General features: G+C 39.2%; 1 protein-coding gene across 3 annotated transcripts in view; it reads right to left on the bottom strand.

Moving 5' to 3' along the window:
• CSMD1 (CUB and Sushi multiple domains 1) overlaps positions 1–20,928 on the bottom strand; it is a 1,994,958-nt gene that overhangs the window by 530,964 nt on the left and 1,443,066 nt on the right. For all 3 annotated transcript variants that reach the window (XM_050950505.1, XM_050950506.1, XM_050950507.1), the window contains exons 13-15: positions 5,799–5,981; positions 2,697–3,023; positions 1,668–1,862 (exon numbers count right to left, since the gene is read on the bottom strand). In XM_050950505.1, coding sequence (XP_050806462.1) covers positions 1,668–1,862; positions 2,697–3,023; positions 5,799–5,981 — 705 coding nt within the window. The remainder of the gene's footprint in view (positions 1–1,667; positions 1,863–2,696; positions 3,024–5,798; positions 5,982–20,928) is intronic.

The following is a 20,928-nucleotide window of genomic DNA, read 5'->3' as shown; positions in this document are numbered from 1 at the left end:
CACAATCAGACCAGATTATCTCCAAACTACCGTGAAGCAATGGACACTTGGTTTATAACTACCATCAGAAAAAAGAAACCTTCTGTCAGAATTAAAAAAAAATCTACACTAAGAAATAGCTTTTAAATAAATGACATTTTTATTTTAAGTTGAAAGAACTGCACTTACTGAAAAATTATTAGTCTTTTAGATTGGTGAATTAAGACCCTAATCCTGTTCCTATTGAAATCAATGACAAATGTCCTACAAGATTCAGTGGGAGAAGGATAAAACCCTACAAATGTATTTCCTTAAAGACAATCATTTCAGTATTTGTTTCTCCCTGCTCATTCTTTCCCTGTGCTCTCAACATGGTTCCTTTGCTTGTGCACCTATGAAAACTTTCTAATGAAGTTTTACAAAGAGGATATTGAATCCTGAACCAATTATGTGTACAGAATTTAAAAATTAGAAAACTTGGTTTGATGAAGAAACCTCCTCGGAATAGACTGTTCTTGATCTAGGCAAAAACTGCTCCATCAAGCAGTTGATTACATGGTCCTATTAAGATTAGGAATCTTGCTAGTGCAGCACTTAAGTTTACATTTAACACATCTTATCAAATTGCTGCCAGCTTTTTTCAGTATCTCTAAATTTTTTAAAAATGCACACTATCTTTCAAAAAATGATTTCTTGCACAGCCAGAACACTGACAGAAATATGGGCTAGATCCTTAGTTGGTGTAATTCAGTATAGCTCCACTGACATCAATAGAATTATGATGATTTACACTATGAAGGTCTAGCCCTATATCTACAAAAATATATCAGTGAGTATTTGGAACTATCTGAGGTCAGAGGACATGCAACTTCTTGACCATAATGTTTACATAAGAAAAATGGTTACTTACTTCTTGGCTTTAGTTTGTGTAATGCCCTGCCACTTATCCATTAGAAAATAATGGATTTGGCCTATTATACCGTTATATTTCTATATTATATTTGGCACAGCAAAGTGAGATAGTATTCTGTACAGCTGATCTAATTAATATATTTTCCTAGGCAAGGCTAAAAAAACAAAGTTGGAATTTTCAGGTCAAGTAATTTTGGAGACATAATGAGCATTTAGGAATTTTTCACTCTCTCTCACACACACACACGTATATTTTCAAAGTACCAGAATTTTTAAAATGTATTTATTCTTGGAATTTTGGTAAAAATGAAGGAATCTGCCCCATAATCATGTGACATTCAAAAATTCCGGGGGATATGTTTGTTTTGGGGAAGTTATAGGGAGAATTTACAGTTCAGGCTTATAATAGGAAGCTAGCTTCAGCCTAAACTATAGGGCAGCTACCACCATTCCATTATATGCCATATGTATCTAAATTACCATATCCTTTCACTAGCCATAACTCACAGTTAATAGACAAAGGTGGTGGTCAAAACATCTACAACAAAAAGTTTTCAAGTGATACTCTATTCTTTGAAAGATGTGTATATTGTCTTAAGATATTACATACTATTCTCTATTCACGGAAACTATTGTAAACAAACAAACAAACAAACAAACTGATAAACAAAAGCCAAAATAGTCTTGATTATGTTCTAAATGTGAAAAGGAAATAAAAAATAAAATAGTTATACTATGTAAGACAGTAGCGACAAAAGAAGGCTAGTGTCCCTTACCTTCACAGCGTGGGACAGTGGAGCTCCACACAACATTTCCATCCTGCATAATGCAGGTTATGGATTCAGAGCCTTGGGTTTTAACAAAGCCGTCATCACAATGAAAAGAAACAGAACTTCCCAGAAGGAATCTGTCTCCAAAACGTCTTCCGTTTATGGGAATTCCAGGATCATGGCACTCATTCTGACCAAAGGCTGATTTAAAAAAAGAAAAAAATAGAACAAAAGCCTCAGATTACTTGTGCAAGAATCACGGCAAAAATTCTACATTAAATCTACCTACATTAACACAAAGTACACTTAAGATAGGTGAAATTTTTTTTAATGTGTATTTAGTGCTTGGCAAGGCACCATACTGAAAGACTGATTTATCCATAGGACAGGAAAAATCACAGGCTGCAAGAGAACAAGCCTTACTGCCCAATTTACCTCCAACCTAAGTGGAAGATCTCTTGGAGTAAGAGGGCAGTCACCATGCCTACTCTACCCTTGCTTCACCCAAAATTTCCAAAAGGGCCAGTAGTTTGTAGCAAGCGTGGCAGTGTTACTTTCAGGACAGCATCTGTTATCAGACATCTCAACAAAGAGCACCTTAGACTTAGGCACTTCAACAGATATATGAAGGAGGGGTTACCAAGTAACAGATGTAATTATACATTTTTACACACATCATACTAGTTTCTTAATTTAAAAAATATTGAAAATAAGAGTTATTGGTTCTAAGCTGTTTATATAGTAAAAGTAAACAATCAGAGATTACACAGAATGGAAAAACTAACTGAAAACAGTAACTCTTCAGTGAAAGAGTGTCATATGTATGCTATATAGATACTATAATTTTTGCAATTTACATTAAAGACTAAGACCTCACATCTTAAAATCACACATACAGTGGTTTTCCTTCAGATATTTAATTAGCTGTTTGTCTAAACACACACATTCTTAATTCATTTTTGTATTATTGTGACCAAAGAAAGGGTTTAATTAAAATGTTATATTTAATATCAAACTAGACAAACAGGTGCTTACTTGTATAGGTGATATTAAAGCCTCTTCCAGTGGTAGAGTGATCTGACTGAAATTCAAGTCTTACTATGTGCCCACTGCTAGCCAGCTGGGAAGGGACCTCATTGCCAGAAAAAGTGCCAAGAGCTGGTAAATCAGAAATCCCATCATCCTTCACTGTAAGGTAGTCAAACTGAGGCTCCACATCAAAATCATTGAAAATCAGATGAATCCTGCTTCCCGGCTCCGAAATAATCAACCATACACAGTTCATGTTGTTCCCATATTCCTCAGGGTAGTTTGGTGAAAGAATAATTCCAGATGGTGTAGTGAAGTTGAAGAAACATGAGACTAAGAGAGACAATAACAGACTCTCAAAATAACATTTAGCAATAATACAAAACATGTTTCTTTTTACTTTTGTTTTCTGTGGAAAATGGATGGTTTTGAAGATTGGGCTAACAAATCGTGACTCCTGCTAGCTGAAGCTTGTAATGGGATCATGTTTAATAATGTTAGACTACTTCCCTGGTCTAGCATTTATTTCAGCCTTTTTATGCATTTATGATTTTTTAGTTCCTCACATGTGGCTATATGACACTGTCAGAGCTTTCAAGTTATTTATTGTTAGAAGCACAAACAGAATCCTTTTCAAAAGAGTACATAACAATAGTGTTGTGAGCTAAATGAATGTGCATAAAAGTAGTGGAGTCTGGATGCATGTCTGCTGGTTTGAGAGTAGTAATGGAGTGTGTGTGAACACTCATGTGACAATCAAAAATGACATGTGAAGCCAATTTGTGCCAGTAAGGCATAAGCTCATGTAGTGGATAGTGTCTTGCGTGAGGTGGTGGTCTAAAAGGTTCCAAAGAAGAATGCTCACTAAGGCCATGTCTACCCTAGTGAGCTCACAGTGGCATAGCTGTACCAATCCAGCTGTGTCACTGTAAGATCACTTGTGTAGCCTCCCATCATCATAATAAAGTCACCTCAACTCTCCCATCAACATAATAAAACCATCTCAATGAGCGGCAGCAGCTATGTTGGTGGGAGAAGTTCTCCTGCTAACAGCGCTATGCTCACTACCATTCATGCCGGTAAAACTTCTGTCACTCCGGGGGTTGTTTTTTCACAACCTTGAGTGATATAAATTTTGCCAGCATGAGTTGTAGTGTAGACATGGCCTAATCCACTTCTAAAACAGAGGCAATATGTGCTCACCTCTACTACTGGCCAACTCTGGTAGATGGTACAAGTGGGAGAAAAGAAGTAAATCATGATTCTGTTTCATTCTTTTTGGGATGGCTTACACCCTGAACACCACTAGCCAGGAACAATTCCTGGTATTCAGAGTTGTGGTTGGTATCTGAGCAGGGAGTACATAGAGCAAGGGGAAGATTCATTGCACCACACAAAGGCTGGACATTTTCTATCCCTTACCCTGTTTCAATTTGAAATCAATGTTTTGACTGTTTAATAATACATTTTCTCTTGTCTTATAGCACTTAAGTAACTGTTTTGAAAATGTTGTTTCCAGAGTTAAAATTTTAAGCTAAACTGATTACTGAAATGAAAAGTCCAATTACAGACACAAACACACACACAATGATTCTCAAAAGGCTGCCACACTCTTCTGCACAACCCATTTGTGCGAAAGGATCCTGCATATGCAAATTATATCAGCTGAATGAACAAGTAACAGGATCTGTCCCCTGTGCATGTCCTCTGACGTGTGGAGGATCATGGTGGGGGAAGGGTGAATGCATGGACAAAGTTGTGCACACACAATTGGAGATCTGTTGAAGCAACAGTGAAAACCTGGCCCACTATGTATAGCAGATTTAGAAAAATTAAAAGCCTGATCTCAATTTTAAAGCAGGTTTGTAATTTTAAATACATCTTATTTTTAAAAAGAAAACTGCAATATTACTAGTTTGTGAACTATGAAAACACAGATTTGCATCAGTTTTCAGTTTTCTGAATATTTGGTGAACCATCACCCTCACTATTACTAAAAGTAGGCATGTTTTTGAAAAGGAAATATTGCAAAAATCCACTTCTTCTACCCTCAATAATTATAATTAAATTATTAAAATAACCTATTTGTCTCAAACATAAATTGGATAATTTTTGAAACACACAAACAAGGAAACATAAAATAACTAGCCATTTTTAAAGTAAAGTTATTTATGATCATAGTGTGGAAGTAGTTACACCAATATAAATCTGTTTATACCAGCATAGCTTACTCATATACGGGATGAGGAATAAGCTACACTGGTAAAACAGCACTAAGGGTTGTATTCGTATTGCTATTTCAGTAAAACGAAAATCTCACCTCTAACCACCACAGTTAAACCTGTACAAAAACTGCGTGTAGACCAATGTTAGCAACACAAGCCCCATTAACTTTTTAAATTGTGCTCCAAAGTGCTTGTGAAAATGACCTCAAAAGACAAGTCCCTGTGCTATACTTGTAAAACTGCAAGAAGGTGTTCATTTTCTAAAAATGGTGAAGATAGATAAAAAGCATAATTTACTTGCCCACTTGCAAAGATTTACTCTGTTTTACTTCTGAATTATATAAACTGACATCATTTTAATCCATCCAAAGTGCAAACTTGACTATAAATATTTTTTATTGGCTAAAAGAAAAAAAAATATCACATCCACTGATCTTACCTATCATGTTCTGTGCTGAATAACCCCATATTGCTTAAATTATTATGCAACCTTATTAAGTTGTTAAAAAAAGAAAGCTTTTTACTGATGTGTATATGCAGAGTACTTCACCCTGCCAGAATCACTAGATATGTGCTATGATATCCTACTGAACACTTTTGTGCTATTAGCAATCTCTCAATTAGGGTTTCATTCAACTCACATTTACATTAAAAGTATTAAATGTTTCAATTAAATACAAAATGAGAGAAATAAATCTAAAATGGTTCTGCGTGATGTTCCCTGTAAATGAGCTACTACTAAGCTATCTGGTAGAGTTATCACTGAACACGTCTTCAAGGTCTTTTGAAATGTTTCCCTGCTGGTGAGTTGCAAGTGCCAAAAAAAAAGGAATAGGCTGAGGTCAAGAATTTAGTAGGAAGGAAAAATCAAAGCAATTCTTACAAACACAGCTGGGTTTGTTGCCAGACCACTGGTTATTTTGTTGGCACGTGATCATTCTCTCTCCCACAAGTTCAAACGCTGCCTGACATTCAAAGGTAAGTGTGTCTCTATGTAGAAAACTACTGCCAGTCCTTTTTCCATATGATGGTGTTCCTGGGTCTCCGCAACCTCCTTTCTCAATTTCTGAATTTGGAAGAGATAAACAAAATACTGAATATAAACATATATTTGCATACCATGCATATTTCAATACCAGAAACTGCTTCAAACATTTAGCAGTATGTCCAGAAATAACATTTAAAAATAATAATAGACCAAAAGTTAAATTTTCAAAAGCACATACTGACGTGACTTAGAGTCTAATTGAAAGTCAATGGAAATGGGAATTAGGTCTTTTTGAAAATTGTAACCCAAATAATCAAAACCAATTGCATTAACTGATATTATATTCCCTTTAGGAGTGGTGTGACTGTGAAAAGTAGATTGGACACCTTCTTGCTCAGTAGATCTGTTTACCAAGCTCAATCCTGCATCACTGAAGTGAATAAATAGTTCTCCCATTGATTTCAGAAGGGAAAGGATTGTGGCCCTTGCTTCTCATTATGTGTATTCACTTCCTTGAGACAAAAGAGGTTTCACCACTTTTACTCGTGGTAGCAATACATCCAATACAGTCAAAGAGATGGATTATATTCTGTTTTGTGCATCATAGAATTTAGATAGCAATTCTTTCAAACTGAGGGGCCATATTTACACCTGTGTAATCCTGGGTATATCTGAGAACAGAATTTAAAACAATAGCAGTTGCCGTGGTATAACCATGGATAGAAGTGGGTTTGCAGATTCAGTGATGATTGTTTAGCAACAAAGAATACACTCAAACTCCATTTTCAGTTTGCAGGGCTGTTAGTAACAGGATTAAAAAATAAAAACAAAAAGCATTTTATTGGACAGTCCAAGAAGCTTGCTATTTAATCAATGAAACACAATAAAGCTGAAACCCAATCATGATATGTTATACTCTAAAAAGTAGAACCACAATATTTTCCAAATACAACCAGCTACAGTGGAAATAGAACAATATTTTAAATTATGGTTCCTATTAGGGTCAAATGTCAACTTTTGAGTAGTCATAAGTATTATAATTAAAAGGCATACTGAGGATTAACTAATACTGATGTCAGATGAAGTTAAACATCATATATGTTTGTAACTATCAGCTGGTAATTAATACAGAAATATTTTCTTGTGAAACCTATGTTAAATGAGAATATTAGATGCATGAAATATAAATATTAAATAATGAGAGAAGTAGTATTACAGTACAGTAACTAAACGATTGTTATTGACAACTAGCACCCAATTCTACCTACACCATTAAATTAAAAGGGAGTTTTGCCACTGATTGTGGATGGAGCAGGAGCAAGATCTATATGTTTTTCCATACATAAAGTAAACTTTTTTGTTACATCCATAACAAATAAATCCTGGCCTCAGTGAAGTCAATGGCAAAACTCCTGATTTCAACAGGGCAGGGTTTTACCTAAGACTCTTTATAAGAAATGTTATCAGGGATAACAACAAACTTCCACCCTCACTGAATATTATTAAATATTACTGATTCTCGAACTCTGTTAAAAAGATAGCTATTGTCAAATATTACTAAATCTACCATGTGTTAAATCCCAACAGCTTGGATATATGACGACATTCTCCTTCTCCAACAGAAATGTTTAATATGCAAAAGTTCATCAGGTTTGATTTATTACCATAGGTGTAGTCAATCCACTGTGTTTAGAGCCTTTAATGCAGAGGCTTTCAAACTTTTTTTCCGGTGACCCCTTTCACATAGCAAGTCTCTGAGGTGACCCCCCCCTTAAAAATAAACACTTTTTTATATATTTAACACCATTATAAATGCTGGAGGCAAAGTGGAGTTTGGGGTGGAGGCTGACAGCTCCTGACCCCCCATGTAATAACCTTGCAACTCCCAAGGGTCCTGTTTTAAAGCATCTATGATCAGATTGCTGATGAATATGCAGAAATGTCTGCCATAAATATCACCAGAGTACATGTAGTTCATCAGCAGAGGTGGATTTATACATATTTTCCTGAGCAATTGCAAGATTAAACTTTGGAGAGAAAAAAGTATCAGCAGCCACTCCACTGAGGAGCTCTAAGTAGTTTTGAAATCAGCTGCTATATTTAAAACAAAACAAAACAAAAAAAGCATTTATATCATTAGAAACCTAAACCATACCAGAAGCCAGCATCAAAAGAACATTCACCTTCTGTGACCAGTACATGAATATATATAAATAGTTATCAATGAGGAACTGCATCTCTTTAAAAACTGGTAATACCTACAACAAATGCCATGACCACTGATCCACTAAATCTTTAGTACACTATAATTTAACCTGACTATGCTAATGAGTGAACACATTTTAATGGTAAACTAATATGAATAATCAATACGAAATTATTATAGCCTGCAGTAGAGTAGAAGCTAAAGGCTCAGTTCAAGATATAGCTTAGCAATGAATGATCCTAAGCACTACATTCCAAAAACTCTATCCGATCTTGGGGCAAATCAGAGCTGCATTGCCTCAGAAGGAGCTTTAGAAGCACAACGCCTGCTGGAGCTTCACAGAAGCACAGCTGATGACTCATTCCTTAAGAGATTGCTGAGAGTTCTCCCTTCCATGTCCAACCAACTTTGCATTACCCAAATTGAACAGATATCAGAAAACTGGGGAAGAGAACTAAGATTTTCACAGAAGCTTCTTAGAGTTAACTATCTTAAGCTTGGTCTACACTACGACTTTAGGTTGAATTTAGCAGCATTAACTCTATTTAAGCCTGGACCCGTCCACACAACGAAGCCCCTTTTTTCGACTTAAAGGGCTCTTTAAATCGATTTCTTTACTTCACCTCTGATGAGGGGATTAGCGCTGAAATCGGCCTTGCCGGGTCAAATTTGGGATACTGTGGATGCAATTCGACGGTATTGACCTCCAGAAGCTATTCCAGAGTGCTCCATTGTGACTGCTCTGGACAGTGCTCTCAACTCCTATGCACTGGCCAGGTAGACAGGAAAAGGTCCGCAAACTTTTGAATTTCATTTCCTGTTTGGCCAGTGTGTTTGCAGAGCTCATCATCATGATGTGCCCATTGCCAGGGCACATTGCCCTGCCCATACTTTGTGAGAAGTCTATGACCATGTCCCTCTCGTCACCGCGCTGCCATCACCTCCTCGCCTGGTTTTGCGCAAAACAATTGTCTCCTGTTGCTCAGATGGAGAGAGGGGCGACTGACGACATGGCTTACAGGGAATTAAAATCAATAAAAAGAGTGGCTTTGCATCAAGGAGAAACACAAACAACTGACACATAGAATGGCCCCCTCAAGGACTGAACTCAAAGGATTTAGCAGGCCGTTGATTTCACGAAACAAATTGGGTCAATTTCTTGTTTTGATCCATCTATCTTTTACATCTTAGGCTAGCAGCAGACGGCGCAGTACAACTGCAAGCCAAAATCTCACAACAAGTCAGTAGCAAGAGGAAGGAGTCCTGATTTTTATTATCTTACTAAAAAAAATAGGCTTCTCAACTTCCCCACATTTTATTCTTTCTTTCAAAAAGATGATCAAGGGGTGACTTGATTATGGTGTGCAAGTGATATCACTAAGGGAAAATACCAGATTCTAAAGGGCTTTTTAATCACCAACAAAAAGGCATAACAAGGATAAGTGGCTGGAACCAGGGACATCAGAATTGGGGAGACCAGGGAGGCCATTCACCACCCCCCCACACTTTTCAAAGTAGAAATTTGGCACACATGTTTATTAGCCACTGGAACAAATTACCAACAGGAATGGTGGATTCTCCATCTCTTGAAACCTTGAAGTCAAGACTGGATGCCTTTCTGGAAGATATGCTTAGACAAACACTCAATACAGGAGCAATCAGTCAAAATTACATGGCCTATATTATACAACAGCTCATACTAGGTTAACTTACGGTCTCTTTTGGCCTAAAAAAAAAATCTAGGAAATCTATAAAAAATTTATTTTTCTCTATCAAAACTACTCAACATTACTACATCATGCTGTATTATTAGTCTGAAAGTGGACAATGAAAATGACCTCTACTTGCTTTAATTTTAGATACATTTTATAAAATAGATCATTAACTTCTACCTTTGTCCAAGAATCTCTGATTTTTCTCTCACAATTGCCATGACCAAAACCAAAATACCCCAACCCACAACCAAACACGAATTCTATACATTTTAGAAAACTCACTCTCTTTCTCTCTCTCCCTCCCCTATAGGTAGTATTTTTATAAATTTCTTATTGAGTCTCCTTCCAAAAATCTTTCCATGCACTCTTGTCCCTTAACAAACTTTACTTCAGATGTTTTTTCTTCTTGTAAATAGACTCACCTATAGCCCTGGAGTGATAAAACTGACAAAGCTTTGCTATAAATAGCTGCCAGTTTTTAGTAGCAAACTCCAAGATAATTACTTGACTTTTGTTGATAATTCTTTTGTAAAGAGTAAGTATAAACGTGTGTCTCAGGCCAAAACTCCATGGGCAGCAGAACAGAGTATTCAGGACTTATGTCTCTTCCGGTAACATTCTCTTTATTCTTAATTGCTTTAAAGAGCATAACCAAGACTGTAACCCTGACTCTCTTTCTGTTTCCCTGACTGTGGGACAGTTTCAGAGCTGTTCTAAATTAGGCATGTTCTGGCAGCCACAAACAGCGGCAGAACAGTGATGTTCTGGCCACAAACCCTTTTGCTCATCTATGCCCTGTATGCCAGGTGCTGTGAGTGGAATGGTAGTAAAGAGCAGGTTACGTCAGGTGTATGCCACCCTAGCCATTTTCCCAAACCAAGAAGATTGTTAAATCAGCTTTATGTCCCTTTTCCATTGTCAGAGCAAAGCAAAGGAACTAGAGAATTGTCCAAAAATCTGACCTTATATATTTATATATGAGGAATATTATTTGGTTATGTTTGCTCTCTGTGTCAAGTACCGTATTTTATTTAATTATTCACAATACTTTTTATATACTTTTGTTTTGTTACAAAGTTTACTTTCATTGTTTCTTTTTATGCCTGTCAGCTGATTGTCAGGCACTAGATTAAAAAACTAGTTAGCAAAGTGACTGAATTAATTTAGGATGAATCTTGAACATTATTTCAACTCAAACTCAAACCAGCACCCCACCCTGTGGTTTGCAGGTGGCCACTGCACCAGATGTATGAAAAGGGATCCCCCCTCTGGCCAAACTAGGAGGAGCTGTACTGAGCCTGTCTCAGTTAGAAGTTCCTTTTGCATAACTCAAACCTAGCATAGAAAGCTGTTAAAGTGAAGAACATCAAAATAAAAGCTATTCAGTGTTGTTTTGTTAACCTACTTAAAGCGGCAATACAAACTCCATTCCTTTAGGATTATTCTCTGTACTCATTCAAACCCAGATTTCTTTTGATCTAAGTGATTAGAGCTGTATGAACTTCATGACATTTTCAAATAAGCTCTCAAACTCCATTTGAAATACCAGCTTCCTCTGCTTACCTAAAATATTAACGTGAATCTTATTCAGTTCTTTCCAACTTTTATGTTCTCTTTTTCAGTGGTTTGGGGAAAGGCTTTTCATCTTGTTTGCAAACTAGCAATAACCACCAACTTTGGGGGCATATTCTTTTCTTATGTGGGTAGAGTGACAGATTAAATTATGGCAGTTTCAAAATAACATTTAACCTATGATTAAGGAAGAACTATTGGTAATGTGAGGGTGTTAGACTACAAACCAAGCCTTTCTAGATGAGAAATCCTTGCATTACTTGAATCTACAAAACTGAAAGATTCAAGTAGTTGATCACTGATTCCGTATTATAACTTTTGTGGTTTTGATATAGTTAGTTATGGCAGTCATTTGACATTTTTTCCTGTTGCTGGACTGTAATTACACACTTCCGATTAAGCACCTGTTACCATTATGTTTTCAAACATTTCAGCTGATGTTTTGGTGAAACACCATAATCTGACAATAAATCACATGTAAAGAGAATACTAATACCTAGTACGACAACTTTAATCTAAAAATATTAATAGCATATAACATTTTAATGATGTATTTGCATAAATGGAACTAAATCAAACTAAATATTCACTTGTCTACACTTCATAAATGTTTTAAACAATGTGGCAGATGGAACAAAGCATATTTTCTGTTGTGATATTCAATTTAGAAGATACCGTTTTGTGACCTTTTCCAAAATTCAGCTTCATTACTCAAAGTACAAAATTCATGAATTCCATACTGACCACAAATAAGTCAATACAATATTTAGGGAGGTTGAGAGTTAGAAAGTGGTAACTTTTAAAAACAGCATGTTGGACAGTTGTAAATAAATATTCATGTAGTCAGGAAATTTAATGAGGATCCTTCCTGAACATGGATGCTCTAAATTGTCTGCAGTGAGGGCAGACACCTGTAAATCCCCTGTTAAGGAACAGAGGAAATTCAGTCTCAATCCATGACTTTAGACACAGCAATCTCTGAGATCACTGATCCTTGGCAGCCTATTTTTATGGTTCAGCAACAGCCTTTAAAGGCTATGAGGGACTGGATACAAATTTTCCTTTTCCAGAAGCAAGACTGATCGGGATAAAGCATTATCCAAAAATAAAGGATTCTTTTTAATGAATCCAGCTTGGAATTTCCAAAATCTGTTTTTGGTTTGTTTCTTTGTAAAATTAATGGTGGGAAATTAATTGTAAGAGTATGTAGCAAAATGAGCAAAGCTCAGAGATATATCATTTTAATCCCACATACACACAAATATTTGCAGCAGGCTAAAACATCAGGATTAATCAATGTATGCAGATCCTGACATAAAAATTAAATCACTTTGCTATATAGTGATCACACACAAAAGATTTCTACCAGTTTGAAAGCTAGAAATTGGTTACATTTTTCCAATGAACAGAAGTAAGTTGAGTCATAATTTCAGCTTCATTGAGGGTGCTTTGGTGGTCCAAAGCATCCTTAAAGCCAGTTTAACTGGCAAGTGGATGATTCTATCAGTGTAGAGGAATCTTGAAATAATGCAAGGACAAAATAGCTGGTCCCACACCACCCATCCCTCTCACATAGGTTAAGAAGAGTAACCTATATATTTCTCCATCCCAGCCATATCCTCCCACTCACTCCATTGGAATGGTCCCTTGGGACTGTGGGCAGCTTAGAATAAAATGCAGCACCTCTGAGGCTGCTCTAATTTATAACAAGGACTAACCCAACAACCAGACAGCCACAGGAACAGGACGATTTAAAAGGTGAGGTAAAGTCCCCTTTGTGTCTCTTGTCTCCAAGACCTGTACTGAGCTCAACCTGGATGTAGCCCAAAGGTGCCCTTAAAGGTGATCACTGTAGTGAACTTTGTTTATGGATTTTTTCAAGTTGTTAAATATTGTCATCTCATAGTGCAATTCAATAATGAACTAATTACTTCAAATACAGTGTATTCAGCAAAACAGTATTTAACTTGTTTTCCTAGTATATTGTCACATATCTGTTAAGCACTTGAACAGTACTTAACATAGAATTGTTCCTGTGAGTTGTCAGAGCATGTTAGAGTGGGTGCATATGCACTAATGATGGTGGCATGACGTTTGGCATTTAGTGGGAAGCATAGTTTCAGCAATCTTTCATTGATACCCACTAGAAGGTCTGGGAATTGATGCATCAATGAGGTTTTTATTGCCAGATCAACTCCATGTATTTCATCCGCTGTCTCAGTCTTACCCTTCCAGAAGAAGGTGTAACCACTTCCTGGTTCGCTCAAGAAACCTTCCCCAGGCAATCTTGTTTCGCTTAATGCCGCTATATCAATGTTGTAGTGGGCTTGTTCTCGAGCAATGAGAGCTATCCTTCTCTCAGGTCTTGTAACAGTTTCTCAATCCATGAGGGCACAAACATTCCATACACCAAAGGTAAGTTTTCTCAAATTTTTCTTTTGGTTTCAGCTGCAGATTGGGTTAAACTGCCAGCCGCAACTTGCTGGCCAGCTGTTGTAGGGCAGGCAATTTTTAGGCCATCTTTTCTAGGCCCCTCCTTTACTAGGGTGAGCAGTGCTGTCCTAAAGAGGGCTGCTCAGATGCCTGGGATGCTGCTGGGCAACTCTGCTGCCCCAAGTACAGAGCTGGAAGACCACCTATCCACAGGCCGCCTGCATGCACGATGGGATTATGACTCCCAGTGGTAACCTCCACCTGTCACTTTGCCCCTCCCCCATCGCCACAGGACTTGGGTAGTATGATGATGTTTGATTATTTGCACAGGATCTGTGCGTGAAAGCTTTTTAAGTGGCAGAGCCATTGAACAGGAGCAATCCCACTCTCTCAACCTCAGAAGCCAAACACCAATGGTACGAAAAATCATCATGACTGGTAACTTCCTTGGTTGCAGTGGATGGCCTTGACGTCTTTTGTGCCTCGTCAAGCTCTTCGCTTTCCACAAAGCATTGCAGAATCACCTTCTTGGCCGTTGGGTCATAGTGATCTCTTTCGCTCAGTCTGCCGGAGCTGATGTCGCATGCAGGTAGGCATATCCCTAATTCACTGAGAGTTTGAATCCCATCAGTCACACTCACCTGGTTTGGCTGGCCTGTCGAAGCCATTGCCCAGGGTGCGGCCACTGCGCATGCTGCAGCTACTTGGAGCCACAGGTGAGAGCTGAGTGACAGGTGGGGACCAAAATGGACGGACTACCCCTTAAGGGGTATGACAAGTCCCCCCATCAGAGGTACTATCCCTCCCTGGGCACCCCATACACCCCAATTCTATGAAGATCTCGACAGACTGATCAAGGCCACACCTGTAACAGACAAACTACTTCTACTTGGAGATTTCAACGCCCAAGTCGGGGCTGACAACGAGAACTGGAAAGGAGTCACCGGGCCACATTGTGTAGGCAAAATGAACAGCAACGGACTATTCCTTTTGAGCCTTTGTTCTGCAAATGACCTGAACATTACCAACACTCTGTTCCGACAAACGGATAAATACAAAACGACGTGGATGCATTCTACATCCAAACAGTGGCATCTGATAGATTATGCCATTGTCAGATGGCGAGACATCCGAGACATAATGATCACCAGAGTAATGCGAGGCGCAGAGTGCTGGACAGACCACAGATTAGTCAGTACGTCTCTCCAACTTTACATCGCTCCCTGTTGGCACAAATGCCCTAAGCATGTGCGACCTGCTTTCAACATAGCCAAACTGAAAGATGCTCAATGTTTCAACAACTTTCAGAAGAGTCCTGATGACAAGCTGATATCCCATGGACAACTGATAGTACTGCAACCAAAAAGTGGGACCAGTTCAAGCAGATGGTGACTGACACAGCAATAACATCTCTTGGACCAAAGAAAAGAACACATCAGGACTGGTTTGATGAGAACCAAGAAGAAATATGCTCAGCTCTGGAAGTAAAGAGAAAAGCCTTTATCGAATGGCATAGTGATCCCTCCTCAGTCTCCAAACAGGACCATTTCAATTACTTTCAGAGCAAAACACAGAAAGACCTCCATCATGTTAGACCCCCAAGTTGGGCCCCAGGGCCAGACAACAGGTGCTCCGGCCTCCACCCCCCAACGGAATTTTCCCCCAGCCCCCAGAACTGCCACTGATCACATAGCTGCTCAGAAAGCAGAACTTGTAACAGGAAACAGCACCTTGTGGTCGGCCGACCTGAGGAGGGGAAGTTCCCCCACGACAGTCGCTTCCTGGGTAGAGATGCTGGGGCCCGACTGCCTCCCTAGTATGGGCATGAGCCACTCGCGACCCCGCAATTGGCTTATCATAAATTATGACGAAAAATTTGTTATATATTGCCGGCCCCCTCCCGGGGACGGGTGGAGAGAACACGAATTCCCGTCGAACCGTATCCAGGCCTGATCACCCTGAAGATTTCTCTCTCGGCTCACGTGTTTCCTGAAGCCTGACAGTTTGCCGGCCGTAATGAAACTTTCGTGGTTTGTGTGTGTAAGTAGAATTAGCTGTTAAGTATAACTGTGCTGTTAGATAAGAGGCAAAGACTGGTTCCAGCCGCCCCAAGGCTCCTGCTAGGGGAAACCCGTTGACCAGGAAGCCTTGAAAGCAAGGGGGGCCAGTCAAGCCTCACGACCTGTGTTTAGTAAGATTTGCTGCATTTATGGTTACTAATAGTACCAATATCACTTTTACTAACCCCTGGGACGACCTGAATAATTACTGGGACTTAGAAAAATACCAGGGCCAGCTTCTATTTGTAATTGTAGTGTTTGTGTTATTTGTTCTAGTATTATATTGTAAGCCCAAGCTGTAACTAATAGTGTGGTCCCTTATCCTTATCTGTGACTCATTTAATAAATCCTCAATCTTTAACACTACGACTGATTGTTTGCGTTATCCCCGTCACTACCCTTGGGCACTTGTCACCCCCCCCCAGGGCATCCAGTGATCGAACCTCCGCCCTATTCCAACGCTCATTACCCGGTAGATAACGGGCACCTGGTGGCCATATCGGTGGAGCGAGGGGTGAGAGCAATCTGTAATCAACACATCAGATACAGAACAACTGGTGGGAGAGCAAAGCCAAAGAAATTGAGCACTATGCTGAAACCCACAACTCAAAGATGTTCTTCAGTGCTATTAAGACTGTCTATGGACTTTCTAAACTAAAGACCACCCCACTGCTCTCATCAGACAACACAACGCTGATTCAAGATAAAGAAGGCATCAACGAAAGATGGCAAGAACACTTTAGCAACCTTCTCAATAGACTATCAACCGTGAATAATAACCTCCTCAATGAAATTCCACAACAACTTGCTCTGACAGATCTTGACTCTCTGCCCACTATAGATGAGATTAAGAAAGCTGTTAGCCAGATGAGTTCAAGAAAAGCTCCTGGAAAAGATGAGGTATCAGCAGAGATAAACAAAGCAGCAGGTCCAGCAGCACTAGCAGCGTTACACAGCGTGATCATCAGCATCTGGGAGGATGAAAACATACCACAGGACCTCCGCGATACTACTATTGTCTCTCTTTTCAAGAACAAAGGCAGCAAAGCAGAATGTGGATATTATAGAGGCATATCCCTCCTCTCCGTTGGAGGGAAAATCATCACCCGCATCATCATGAACCACCTAATAGCCAGTATTTCCGAGGCAAATCTACCTGAAAGTCAATGTGGTTTTCGACCTGGCTGGAGCACAGTCGACATGGTGTTTGCTGTCAGACAAATACAAGAGAAGTGCATTGAACAGAACATGCACCTCTTTGCTGTCTTCATAGATCTGACAAAGGCATTTGATACAGCCAACAGGGAAGCCCTTTGGACTATTCTAACACAACTTAGCTGCCCAAGAAAATTTGTCCAGATTATACGCCTTTTTCATGACAGGCGAAGTTTTGTCTGATGGAGCCACATCAGCCCCCTTCAACATCACCAACGGCATGAAACAAGGATGTGTTCTCGCTCCTGTTTTATTTAACCTGTTCTTTGCATGCGTCCTTAACCATGCAATGAAAGATCTGGATCGAGGTATATATTTGAAACACCAGCACAATGGTTCACTTTTTTGACCTCCGTCACCTGAATGCAAAGACTAAGACAGTGCAGAAACTCCTTCTTGAGGCACTCTTTGCCAACGACTGTGCCCTCATAGCTCACACTGAAAATGATCTTCAGCACATTGTCAACAAGTTTGCCGAGGCCTCACAACTCTTCAGACTAACTATCAGCCTTGGAAAGACATAAGTTCTCCATCAACCTGTACCTGGATCAAATGCTTCTGTCCCAAGTATCTCCATTGATGGCACTCAGCTTAAAGTAGTGGAGAACTTTAAATATCTGGGTAGCGTCATATTCAGTGATGGATCACTGGATAATGAGATCAACGCATGAATATCCAAAGCAAGCCAGGCACTTGGCTATCAGCGTGTCGAAGTTTTAAACCACCACAACATCCGGATGTCAACAAAACTGCTTGTGTACAGAGCTGCTGTCCTTTCTTCTCTTTTGTACGGGTGTGAAACATAGACACTATATAGGTGTTACATCAAGCAGCTCGAAGCATTCCACATGTGTTGCCTCCGCAAGATCATAAAGATCTGCTGGCAAGACAAAGCGCCCAATCTTGAGGTCCTTGAGAGAGCCCAGATGACAAGCATTGAAATGATGATCATGAAGTCACAGCTACGTTGGACCGGTCACGTCAGCCACATGTATGCCAACAGAATCTCCCGCCAGCTTCTCTATGGTGAGCTCTCCCAGGGCATCCAGCATATAGGTCGTCCACGAAAATGTTACAAGGACACCATCAAAGCCAATCTGAAGTATAGCAGTATCAAACCCAGGGACCTTGAGGACGCCACCAGTGACAGAACACAGTGGCGTGCAACAGTCAGGAATACCTGCATCGCCTTTGAGGAAGACCGCTGCCGGGGTCTACAAGAGACACACGAATGACATCACAGAGCACCAGCAGCGCACAACCCACTGACTGCCAACTTCCAATGCACCATCTGCAGCCAAATGTGCACCTCTAGAATTGGCTTGTATAGCCATCAGAGGGCCCACCATGAGACCAACAATAGAGGATTTGCTCAGATTTGTCATCATCAGATTGATGGACTACCAAGACTTGAACAGTGAAACTCTCCCTACTAAATATTGTAGTGCTTTGTCATGAAGCTAAAACATAACATAATAAAAGAACATTATACTATTTTAGATTTTTTCCCCTGACATTAAGGTCATGAACTGAGTTCTTAGTTCACAATGAAAATGTTACACCAGCGTAAACCAAATATTGCAACTAAAATAAGTAAATCCAGAACTAACATTGTCATTTCCACATTAAGTAAGCACAGGCATGAAAGAGTTCATATCTGAGTTATTCTATCCACAAAAGTTACTTGCTTCTGTAACCAAGGGGAGGCAACACAGATTAACCAGGATATCCATTGCCCAGAACACTTGTATTTGTGAGAACTGACAGATGCTAAGATAGATGCAAAACAAACAAACAAAAAATCCATTCTTTATCTCCTACCTGCCACGTAAGAGTCTTATAAACATAATAATGGTCATACTGGGTCAGACCAATGTTCCATCTAGCCCAGTATCCTATCTTCCCACAGTGGCCAATGTCGGGAGCTTCAGAGCAGTGACTTTCAACCTTTCCAGACTACTGTACCCTTTCAGGAGTCTGATTTGTCTTATATACTCCCAAGTTTCACCTCACTTAAAAACTACTTGCTTAAAAAACCAGACAAACATATAAAAGTGTCACAGCACACTATTACTGAAAAATTGCTTACTTTCTCATTTTTACCAATAAATCAACTGAAATATAAATATTGTACTTACATTTCAGTGTACGGTATATAGAGCAGTATAAACAAGTCATTGTCTGTATGACATTTTAGTTTGTACTGACTTTTTTAGTGCTTTTTATGTAGCCTGTTGTAAAATTAAGCAAATATCTTGATGAGTTGATGTCCCCCCAGAAGACCTCTGTGTACTCCCAGGGGTACATGTAGCCCTGGTTGAGAACCACTGCTTCAGAGGGAATGAACAAAACAGACAATCATTGAATGATCCATCCCCTGTCATCCAGTCTGAGTTTCTGGCAGTTGGGGGGCACCCAAAGCCTGGAGTTGCATCACTGACCATCTTGGCTAATAGCCATTGCTGGACCTATCCTCCATGAACCTAAATACTTTTTTTAACTCAGCTGTACTTTTGGCCTTCAAAACATCCCCTGGCAATGAGTTCCACAGGTTGATTATGCATTGTGTGAAGAAGTACTTCCTTAGTTTTAAACCTGCTACCTATTAATTTCAGTGGGTGACCCCTGCTTCTTGTGTTATGTGAAGGAATAAATAACATTTCCTTATTCATTTTCTCCTCACTAGTCATGATTTTATAGACTTCTATCATATCCACCCTTAGCCATCTTTTTTCCGAGCTGAAAAGTCCTAGTCATTTTTAATCTCTCTTCATATTGAAACTGTTCCATACCCATAATCATTTTTGCTGCCCTTCTCTGTACTTTTTCCAATTTGATTTTTTTTGGAAGGGGTGGGAGGGGGGACATTGAGATGAGGTGACCAGAACTGCACACAGTATTTAAGGTGTGGGCATACCATGGATTTATTTAGTGGCATTAAGATAGTTTCTGTTTTATCTATCATTTTCCAAATGGTTCCTAACATTATGTTTGCTTTTTTGACTGCTGCTACACATTGAGCGGACGTTTTCAGAGAACTATCCACAATGACTCCAAGATCTCTTCCTTGAGTGGTAATAGCTCATTTAGATCCCATCATTTTATACGTATAGTTGAGATTATGTTTTCTTATGTGCACTGCTTTGCATTTATTAACATTCAATTTCATCTTCCATTTTGTTGTCCAATCACCCAGTTTTGTGAGATCCATTTATAACTCTTCACAGTCTGCTTTCAACATAAATATTTTGAGTAATTTTGTATCATCTGCAAACTTTGCCACCTCTCTGTTTACCCTTTTTTCAAGCTCGTTTATGAATATGTTGAACTGCACTGGTCCCAGTAAAGATCCCTGGGGGACACAACTATTTAGCTCTGTCCATTGTGAAAACTGACCATTTATTTCTACCCTTTGTTTCCTGCCTTTTAACCAATTACTGACCCAGTCCTCTGGGTCTTTTGCCACCAAGGCTCTAGCCTAGAAAATCACCTCCATAGGTCAACAGCTGCTGAGAGGGATTTTGTGAATACCAATGGCAGATAAAGCTGGGATTTAGACACCTAAAGTGGTAGTTAAGTATCTACATCCCTTTGTGACTCTAGCCCTAGTGACTTGTTAGAGTTCACACAGGAAGTTTGTGGTGGAGCAGGGAGTTGAATGTGGCTCCCATATCCCAGACTAGCACTCTAACTGCTGAACTTTTCTTATTGCTTCACCTGTAAACCATAGTGACCTGGAAAGGTGAAGCCAATGGGGGGCTACTCAGTAACTTGCATTCTAAATTAACGACATCACTCAGAAAAAGGACTGGAACATTATTGTG

Source organism: Gopherus flavomarginatus, chromosome 4 (assembly GCF_025201925.1).
Source record: "Gopherus flavomarginatus isolate rGopFla2 chromosome 4, rGopFla2.mat.asm, whole genome shotgun sequence".
Lineage (NCBI taxonomy): Eukaryota > Metazoa > Chordata > Testudines > Testudinidae > Gopherus > Gopherus flavomarginatus.
Note: the sequence above shows the minus strand (reverse complement) of the source record. Positions and strands in the feature narration are given on the sequence as shown.